The sequence below is a fragment of the Peromyscus californicus genome, unplaced genomic scaffold (genome assembly GCF_007827085.1).
Source record: "Peromyscus californicus insignis strain IS unplaced genomic scaffold, ASM782708v3 Scaffold_11__1_contigs__length_118956290, whole genome shotgun sequence".
Taxonomy (NCBI): domain Eukaryota; kingdom Metazoa; phylum Chordata; class Mammalia; order Rodentia; family Cricetidae; genus Peromyscus; species Peromyscus californicus.
In genome coordinates this window covers 33,480,717-33,491,581 of record NW_026294402.1, presented here as the reverse complement: position 1 = coordinate 33,491,581, position 10,865 = coordinate 33,480,717, and the positions used below count along the sequence as shown (strand labels likewise).

The window sequence follows — 10,865 nt, the reverse complement described above, 5'->3', positions numbered from 1 at the left end:
TAAGGAAGAGTCATCCAGATAAACCACAGATGATTTTGAGGTTTCAATTGCTCATCTGGTGGAGCAAACACACCCCATCACTGTATGTTTTGGCAGAGCCCAATAGGAGACTAGCAGGAACATCTCACTTCTCTGGAGATGCTTATTTAGTGAGTTAAAACCTCAGGGTTACAAAACAGTATCAGAAAATATCTATACAAAACCAATATAGAGATCATAACATCCATGTACTAAGATTCATTCTTCTATCCACTCATGCTTATTCACTCTTAACATCCTGCTTTCTTAGGAAATACTTTTGATGCAAACACAGGAGGTCAAAATAAAAGAGCAAACTTAGAAAGATTTAGGGAGACATGTGAAAGCCCTTAAGCCCAGCTGAGTATTGTAAGAAGGGCAGCTAAACAACAATGAAAGGGGGCTACTAAATCAATTGAAAAATCAGTAAAATCGTAAGTCCTCAAACTGAAAATTTATCTAGATCTCAGAAATTTTGGTCCTGTTAGAGTACACAGAGGTAGTTCCAAATCGTTCATGTAAATATAATTTATATGAATATGTTTTGACATTGTCATCTCAAAGAGGTAGGAGAACTTGACACAATATTTAAACTTCCTACCTAAGTAATCCATAGTGGAAGTCACAGATGAGCAAAGATAAGATATTATATATGCAATCTTTGACTGGCAATAAAATATTATATACAATTAAAATGAAAATGAGCAACTTTCATTTGCCTAGGACATGTGCTCTCTGTAGGCAGAAAATGAGATATTTATTTTTGGCTCTTATTTTTTCCTCCCCTGTTTTGGCACCCACAATTCTATTGTCTTTGTAGTTCAATAATATGCAATAGTATTAGATAGAACACTTGTCTGCTGCAATTCTTGATATACATGATGAGTATCCAAGAAAACTAAGTGATATTCAATATGTTAGAATACAGATGCTCACGAGGTCTACTAAGTTATCCATGAAATAATCAGCATTTATACATTTATATTATAGAGAAATAGAGAGAGGAAATACGTGTGTGACTAAAATGAAAACAAAGGTTGATGTTTTGTTTCTCTGTCTAATATAAAATATGGAAACAATTTCTATAAATTCCTAATCTTTAAACATACGACTAGACGATTGTACATTCAGGCAGACAATGAGCAAGTGAGAATATATTAAATCCTTGATTTCACTTTTCTACGCTGTGTTTTTAGAGCAGTTTTTATGCAATTGTGGTATTTAAAATCATGCAAAAACAAGTGAATATAATCTAATGAACAAACGCTATATCAGAAGTGATATAGCATAGTGTTAAAATTTTTAACATCACTGTGGAACTATACTACATGGCATCAAATTTTGAGTTTCTTCATTTTAGTCATTAACTACATACTAGTTACCTCAGTAGTAAATATATTGTATGGAATTCCTTTTAGAAAATTAAATGAGACAATGTAGGTTTGAAATTAATTTTCAAAGTTTAGAATGTACAGTGTTATGATTAGCAGGATAAATCTACAGTATTGATGAAGTAATTATTGTTAAGACTATTTGAACAGTACCACTCAGATATCATTCATGACTTATTGAACCTTCTGAGAAATTTGAATCTACTTACCTTAAGATGTTTGCTTCAATCACAGAGACCTTACATTGTTTGGAAATGTTGATCTTGGATTTAGAAATACACCAGTAATCCATTCCCAGAGGTGCACAGACTCTGAAGATTTGGCCCCTGTGTAATCTACAATTAATGCAGAAAGCAGACAAGGGTTTTAATGATCTCAGTAACATTTCACTACCCTAAGGATTCAACACTATTAACAAAACTCAATAATCTATCCCATGCTGTCTTCATATAATAATCTAGAATTTACAGAATATTTTTATTTTATTCTTTTTTGTTATCTGCTTTCTACTCTAGTAGATGTCAGTCAGTCTTAAAGGGATTTACTCTCTCAGGAAATAATAGATTTTCCCATTCCCTGGTCTATATGTTTTCTATCACAGCATCTGTGAAGATACACAGTGCCTCAACTACTATTGCCTAAAGACTAAATGCAATTAGAACATCCTGTCCTGTGAGACAAGACTTGCCTCAGGAATTTCATATAGTTTAGACTGCTTGTTCAAATCCCAACTTTGTACTTTATGACCTAGATCCACATAATCCTTGATATTGTTTGAAACCATTGGCCACTGAAAATATGTGAGATCTTGCTCCTAGTATCCCTTTCTCATATTTTCTTACTTGGTTGAAACAAAGTAAAATCTGAACCAGGATTTTATTTTATCCAAGATCACCTGAAACTCACATTCCCTGCCAATTCCAAAGAAGGCATATACCACCATACTTAGCTTCAATTTAAAAAAAAATTAATTAATTCTTTGAGATTGTTTTGGTCATAATCACACCCCCCAAAAAAATCTTTCGAATTGGAGTCCTCATTTCCTATCGACCAAACTTTTTTTCAAGTTTATTTATATTTATTTATTTATTTTAGCTTCAGGAATAATTGGTGATGCACAAATATTCTTGTGTGTTGCCTTCTATTCGTATCAGGTGTTACATTCTTAGAGAAAACTGTCTCTCCCTCCCTAGCAGCTAACAATTGCCAGTAGTTCCAGGGCTAGGGGTAGGAGTTTGTGTTTAGCTCCCCTCTCCAAGCTAGGATGTGGTCTGGCTTGGGTTTGCACAAGTCTTGCACATGCTTTCATAATCACTGTGACTTCCAGTGTGCAACTGTCCTCTAAACAGTTTTTTATTTTTATTTTTTTTTATTTAAAATGTTACTATACCATTTCTCATTCCCTTTTCTCACTCCAAAATTTACCATGTATTTCCTTTTTCTTCTTTCTTTAATTCATGGCCTCTTTTTCTTTCATTATTGAATAGACACACAAACGACAGAAAGACAGAAAGACAGACAGACACACACACACACATGTACACACACACACACACACACACACACACACACACACACACACACTAAATATATGTATTCCTAAATTTACACGTGAGATTGCTTGGTCCACCTAATGTTACTTGTGTATTTATATATGATTTCAGAGTTGATGCTATTGGTAAATTTATTTTAAAAATTCAAGATAGCCAGCATTTTTAAACGCATGAACTAATATTATTTTATAGTTATTTAGAAGTTCAATATAAGACTATGCCTAGCATATGAGGCTGAGATCTAGGGATTATAAACCATCTATTTCTTTGTTGATTAGAAGTTTATTCAGATCATTTAAAATCATAGTTTGATAAGTAATGGTTTATTAAAAGTTTTCCACCTCATCTATGTTTTCCAATTTCAGATATATGATGCATATCCTTTAATTCTGAGTATGTTTCCCTTTTCAATTTTAATGTATATTAAAATTTGCTCAATTATTACTTGAATAATTTGGTTTTGTTTTTCCTTTTATTAGTCATTTTAATTATCAGTTTTTTATTTTGTTGTTCCTGTGTTTTACTTTTTTATTATTCATATATACGTATGTATATACACACATATGTATGCATATATATTTATTTACACACACACACACACACACACACACACACACACACACACACACACATATAGTTACATACATTTTACATCTGCTTGACCACACTGGGGATTGAATGTAGATCAGAAATGTTCTGCCATTGACTATATACATACTGAGGTTTGTTTTTACTTTTTATTTTGAAGCAGGATGTAACTAAATTGCTGAAGTTGACCTTAAACTCACTTTGTATCCTTGGCTGTCCTCTACCTCCACCTTTCCAGGAACTGAGAATACCACTTGACTCAGCTTCTCCTAAATATTTATCCTTTAAATTATATAGTACATTTAATATTACATTGTTATTAAAGTATTATTATTAAAATATTAATACTATATTATTATTTCAGGATTATTTGAGTTTATACTGATGTTTAAAATCCATGATTAACATATTAAAGTCAGAATTTTTTCTTAAAATATGAAGTTAACTCAAGGCTATAGTGGCCTTGTCTTAGTTAGGGTTCCTTATTGCTGTAAAAACATATTATGACCGCAGCAACTCTTATATAGAAATCATTTAAATTAAGGGGGCTCATTTACAGTTTCAGAGGTTCAGTCAATTATCGTTATGGCAAAGAACATGGTAGCATGCAGGCAGAGGTGGGGCTGGAGTTGAGACTGCTACATCTTGCAGGCAACAGAAACTCAACCTACTGTCACACTGAGGGAAACTTGAGAAAAAGAGACCACAAAGCCTGCCCCCATAGTGACACACTTCTTCCAACAAGGACAACCTCCGAACATGCCCTTTCAAACCCCCACATGCTCCAAGCACTACTTTATCTGTGTCAAACAGTTTTGTCCCCCATGTCAGAGTCAGTTCTAAATGTATTCTAATTTCCCTCTTTTATTGTAATATTTATTTGTCCTATTTTTTCCTCATCATTTATATTAGTATACTCCTGTTTTATGGTGAAGTTTTAGTTTTGTGACTCTTAGAGTTGTTTCATTCATTTTTGTCACTGTTATTCATGTACCTTAGGTTCTAATAATATTGTGTTTTCTTTATTGTACTTTCTGTTTAGCAACCTTTTTTCACTTTCATTCCTCTTATTAAATTAAATATGATTTGTTTGTATCTCCTTTTTCATTTCACATTTGAAATTCTCACATTTCAGAGGGCTCCCCTGAATTTTTGTAACTACTCTTGAATTAGCAATGCTTAAAGCAATCTATGCATAATTTCCTCTTAAATAGTTAAAGGGTTAGAAACTACTATGTCACTAATCTATCTCCTTTTGTGTGTTCTTGCTCTCTGAAAATGAAAGTCACATTGTTGTGAAATATGCTTGATGTTTCTGTTATTTTCTTGGGAAAATGCCTCTTTAAACTTACCTACATGTTCACCAAGTTCATCCCAAGTTTTGTCATTTTACCTTCCTTTCATTCCTAGCTCCTACTTCTAAAGTGTGCTTATCTGTTCACTGTTTCAGTGAGACGGTCTTGTTAGTGAATAAATGCCCTAGCTTATGTATTAGAATGTCTGTATTTCATGATTATTAATGAGTGTCAGCTTACCTGTATGCAGGATTCTAGGTTGATACTCCTGTGAACAACCTAATTAAGTTCATTATATCAATAAAGCAAACAACCAAAGAAATAAATGAAAGTAGAAGGAAGAAGAAGGGAGACTAATTAGGAAGTGAAAATGATCCTTCAGAGTGAGAGGGCCATAAGAGAGTGTAACAGGTCAGTAAATGTAATCATAAACACTGCATACATGGATGAATGAGTTTTTGTTTTCTTTCAAAATATTACAGTTTTCTATGATATCTATATAACCTCATATAATTGAGGTTCATTTTTAACATGTGTAAGATTTGTGTCTTTTTTTAATGTTTGGAATGACTCTTGATCATTACGGATCCACAAAAGACTTGTTAATTTTCTCTGTATGGAGTTTTCAGATCTCTCTGTCTCTCTCTCTCTCTGTCTCTCTCATGCGTGCATGCAGGCACACATACAGACACAGACACAGATACACACACACACACATACACACACACACACCACTGTCATTTTGTTATTTTAGATACTCTGATTTTATCCTCTGGACACTACATGTTCCTTAGATCCATGTTAAATTTTCCTATCTGCCTTTTAATTCCAAAAATTACACATTTCTTACCCCTTTCCATTTATTTCTAATATCACCAAGTCACCTTTTCATGGTACCTTGGTATTTTTATTGTCTGAATATCTTTTTTATAGTCATGATGGTTTGAAGCAGTTTTAAGTGTGTAGCAGACTTTCAAGAACATAATAAATTACTTTTTCCTCAGATATGAGCTGTGAGCCATAAGATACATTAAATACATAATAGCACCCTTCAAAACAAATTCAGTGGTAATGATACTAACCTATCTTCAAAAGACTTTCTTAATCTTTCAATTACATGGTTAATAGTTACCAATCTGGTGACCCATTCTCACCTCTTCCTAGAGCTAGATATAAGTGTGTTTTAACAGAGTAAATTCTACAAAAAGTAAACATTGTGCCTATTGTGGTATAAACTAGAGAATGGCCAGCTGTTTGCACAGTGAACGTAAGGCCAAGACCGGGCTTGGATTTGATTCATTTGATGCTCAAAATATCCTTTGTAAATCCATTATCTATTAACAAAGACCCTTGGTGCCCCGATGTCTTCTATTGCTGCATATACTTCTTAAAACAGGTGGTGAATCATTTCCTGCGTTTAAAAATTTTTTCTATATTTCTGAGGCAAGGCTCTGGATTTGGATTTGTGCTAAGGCTTCTTACAAAGAACTTTGGGATTTTTCATGCACCCTGTGTTATTATCTAGAGTGCAGGAACAAATGATTTGCAAAAAAGGAACGACAGCACAAAGACACATGGGAGAGGTGTGAGAGATTTTAGAACACATATTCTTTGGGCCCTCCGAGGTGCTGGCCCACCATGAAAAAATGTGAGGGTTTTGAAAGACACCATATCCTACTGTTCTTGCTCTCAATATGCTTTCACACTGACTAAAGTTGAAAATGTTTTCCACATTATTTTATTCTGTCAATTGTTAGTCTCCATACACATATTATTAATTCATTTGTTTTAAACAAGCACAAGACTTTGAATCAGTAAAATAAAATGAAATGTTAACATTCTCAATGAAGAAAGTAGAAATTTTATTACTTTGGATGTGTTTTCAAATGTGTTTTTCCTACTTGATGAATGGTAACATAGTTTAGACTTAGAAACTATTTCTTCACTCCAGAAAGATTTCCACTGAAACTCACCATGAGTATAATAAAGCATATTCCTTCAGCATCATTTACCTGCAGCAAATATCTTTACTCAGTATTACATTGCATATCTTCTTTTGATGAAACAAACTAATCATAGTATCACATTCCTATATTTGAAAATAAAACTTTTAATTTCAAACCAACCTCTAAGAAAAAAGGGCATTTTCTACCATATAGATAAAAATAGAATTGTCGGTTGTTGTAAGTTAAACATTTTCATATTCTACATGTGCTGATATGCCACAGTAGCAATTTTAAAATGATTTCTAAAGGTTTTTGTTGTAAATACATAAAAATAACCTATCTACTCATGATTTACTGTTTCTGAAAATTTTTGATTAAGGTACTCATAAAGACCATACACAAGAATAGACATAGCAGAAATTTTTTATAAACATTTATACCACTTCTGAAATTTTTAGAGTAAGTAAAATTTCAATCTTGACAATAATGCCTCTTACAAAAGCAAAACAAACAAAAATGAGAACCATGCCATGCAGTTTATCTTATGTTACCATGTTCAGAACAAGGAGATTCATGATCTATTAGCGGAAACAGAAACTGATCACTATAACAAAAAATGCAAAGAACAGTAAGGAAAAAGATCTTGATGCTTCAGAGACTATTTGAGATCAAATGTCGAAAGGCAGTGTTCCCTGTGGTATTCACCTTGAGCAAATGTTTACACTGGCTAACATTTATGTTTGTCATTAACAATCTCTTGAGGCAGTGGAAATCGGTGCAGATTTTGCAGCTGCTGCTGAAAACATGAAAGAATAATTGAAACACATTTTTCGAAAATGCTCACCAATTTTGGTCATTAAGTTTATTTTTATGAGAACATCTGAGTGTGTGTCTGTGTCATAGGAATTCTACTGTGATACCAAAGATGCACACTGCCGAGTAAGGTGCAGAGACATAATCAACCTCCTACCTCACATTGTAAGTCGGTGACATGTGATATTATTTGATTAATTGCTTATCAAATCAATTGTATTTGTTCAAGCAATAAACATATTTCCGTATGAAATAACTTTAAAGTAATAAGTTTTAATTGGTTCTCAATGTCTCAGTTATATAATTATCTATGTAAGAGTTGAGAAAAGGGGCAAGGAAAATGGATAAGTGTTGAGTAAAGCAAACATGGCTCTAAATTAATAGAGATGCTGAATTGTGTTTGATTAAAGTCAGTATCTAGTCATGATAAATATCTCAAAATAATCAAAATTCCTACCATTTTGCTATTTCTGATTAAGAAAATAGTTTTCTTTTCAGGGTTTTCTTCAGAGCAAGCTTGACATCCTTATTCCTTAAGCTGTAGATCAGGGGGTTCAGCATGGGTCCAACATTTGTGTAAAACACTGAGGCCACTTTTCCTTTATCCATAGATTCTACATCAGACGGTTGCATGTACATGAATGCTGCCGCTCCAAAAAAGAGTGAGACAGTCATTATGTGGGAGCTGCAGGTGTTGAAGGCTTTAGCTCTGCCCTGTGTGGAGCTGATGCGGAGGATGTTGGCAATGATGAAACCGTAGGAGATAAAAGTGGTACTGGTAGACACTACAATGTTCATGCCAACCAGAACAAAGACCACAACCTCATTGTCATAAGTGCTGGTACAGGAAAGCTGGAGCACTGGGAGGATATCACACAAATAGTGATTGACAAGGTTTGCATCACAGAAGGTTAGTCTTGCCATGCAAAGAGTATGGGCCAGGGAACCCCAGCATCCCATCACATATGCCCCAAGTACGAACACAGCACATATCCGTGGGGACAATATAACATTATACAGCAGTGGCTTGCAAATAGCAACATAACGGTCATATGCCATGGCAGTCAGTATATAACATTCTGTGATGACGAAGAAGCAAAAGAAGTAGAGCTGGGTCAAACAGCCTGCGTAGGTGATGGTGTTTTTCTCCACCACAAAATTCATTAGCATTTTTGGGGTAAAGACAGAAGAGTAGCAAATATCTACAAATGACAAATTAAAGAGGAAATAATACATGGGTGTGTGAAGGTGTGAATTCAACGAAATCAGTGTAATCAAGCCCAGATTTGCCACTATAGTAACCACATAGATTCCTAGAAACAGGAAAAACAGAGGCATTTGCAGTTCTGGCCGGTTAGTTAAGCCCTCCAGGATAAATTCTGTCACCAGGGAGTAATTTCCATCTGTCATTCTTCTGTAGATCTTCATCTACAGAGGTAAAGAAAAAGCCAATTAACAGAAAATTGAACTTACCCAAGACATTTCCCATCCATTTTCTGGACTCTGGGGTTCCCTCTCAGACCCTTGGTTGGGCTGCAACATCATCTAATTTGAAGAAATTCTTTGCAGCAAGAAATTGTCCCAGGCTGCCTGATTCCTATTTCAGCTCTTAGCGTCTTTGTAGGTACAATTCCCTTCCTTTCTACAGAGGTAGCCATACACATTTGAAAAGTGGCTGAAAAATGTGTTATCACTAACATGTGCCTTGCTCATGGTAAAATATTTAGAATCCCATCAAGTAGATTGCTTACATAGGAAAACTTAAAGATACCGAGGATCCATCTTACTAAATGGTAACTAATCTTCCTGCATCATTTTCTGTGTGCCACTATCTCAGCAGATCTTGCAACCAGCAAACACGCAAACTCGGGGTTGATAAAACAATTCCTTATAAAGGTGCTGGTGAGAAATGTATAATTCATTTTATTCAAATGAATGGAACTGGAAATATCAACTACATTCCAAGGCAAGCCTTATTCTCAGGAGTACTTAGCCAAGACAAATCAGACTCCATGAATTTCAGTGGCTTTCTTCCCTTACTTTTTTTTTTAAGAGTGTCAAAGAACATGAAATTCGGTGGATATAAAAGGGAAAAGGCTCTGAGAAGAGTTGGGTAATGGGAAACACTATCCTAAAAATATAATGCATGAAAGTCCCAGAGAATTAATGAAACAAGTTTAAAAAAGACTTAAGAAACGCAAACTAACCAAATAAATTTCTAAAGGTGTAAAATTAATACGCTCACAGAAATGTTTCTGAGAACCCACTTCTAGTCCTTTTTTATTTGATCAATAAATGATTTGCATGAAAAGAATTCCAAAGCTTGAGAAGGAAAGAGTGCTGCTGCAGAGCTGTCAGGATTCTGTAATGCTGGCACTATCAGGATACAGCTTGTAGCCAGGAGAGGTCCTAGGACTCCTCCAGAGAAGAAAGTAAATTGTGCATTTTGCTGGCCTTCTGCAAGAAGCCCACTGCAGTCACACAGAGAAAAGCTGACCATTTATGATCACATGAACAACCCAGGGATTCAACACAGAAGGTGTTGTCATGTTTTGACATCACCAATATCCTGAGACAGCTTTTCCCAGGAAACTGATAAACTGTTTACATCTGAAAAGTGATGAGCACAGAATCTCCTTAGAGACACCATCTTCCTCTCAGAACACATCTCCATGCTCATTACTTCATTCTCTAATTTGCATGCAGGAGGAGTTATCTACAGTGGCATCTCTAGATACTCCTAGGCCTTGCCTCAGAAGTCAATTGACCTCAGGACCAGTTACTTGCTAAATGATCATGTGCTGTATTTTATATTAAAGTAGAAAACTGTGAAGCTAGATATGCAGAATCAAGATTCCCTAAGCATGCCCCATATGCAGATCAGCCCCATTCTGTTCATGGGCTGTTCACTAAGGCACATCTCAGGTCTCACTGATTGCACTGGGATGAAATGTCTGCCCCTTGCAAATGCTTTGATTAGCTGTAGACTCAATATTTCCACTTGAGAAGTCAAATTTCATTAAAATTTCCTTCTACTGAACCTGCATAACAATCACACAATTCTTTTCAAACGTCTGAATATTCTTAGAACAAAAACAATGTGGTACTCTGCAGATGTGTAAATCTTTCTGGTTAACAGTATAAAATAAAACTCATATAAAGAGCCGACAGTAGTGGTGCATGCCTTTAATCACAGCACTTGGGAGGCAGAGGCAGGTGGATCTCAGGGAGTTTGAGGCCAGCCTGGTCTCCAAAGTGAGT

General features: G+C 34.9%; 1 protein-coding gene across 2 annotated transcripts; it reads right to left on the bottom strand.

The window, feature by feature from the left end:
• Positions 1-8,078: 8,078 nt before the first annotated feature.
• LOC128103673 (olfactory receptor 147-like) lies at positions 8,079-10,651 on the bottom strand. Of its 2 annotated transcripts, XM_052728246.1 has the most exons (2): positions 10,641-10,651; positions 8,079-9,015 (listed from the first exon to the last, which is right to left on the bottom strand). In XM_052728246.1, the coding sequence occupies exons 1-2, from the start codon at positions 10,649-10,651 to the stop codon at positions 8,079-8,081; spliced, it is 948 nt and encodes a 315-aa protein (XP_052584206.1). The 2 variants fall into 2 exon arrangements, with proteins under 2 accessions (XP_052584206.1, XP_052584201.1); XM_052728241.1 differs by lacking the exon at positions 10,641-10,651 and having other exon boundaries at positions 8,079-9,032.
• Positions 10,652-10,865: the final 214 nt, after the last annotated feature.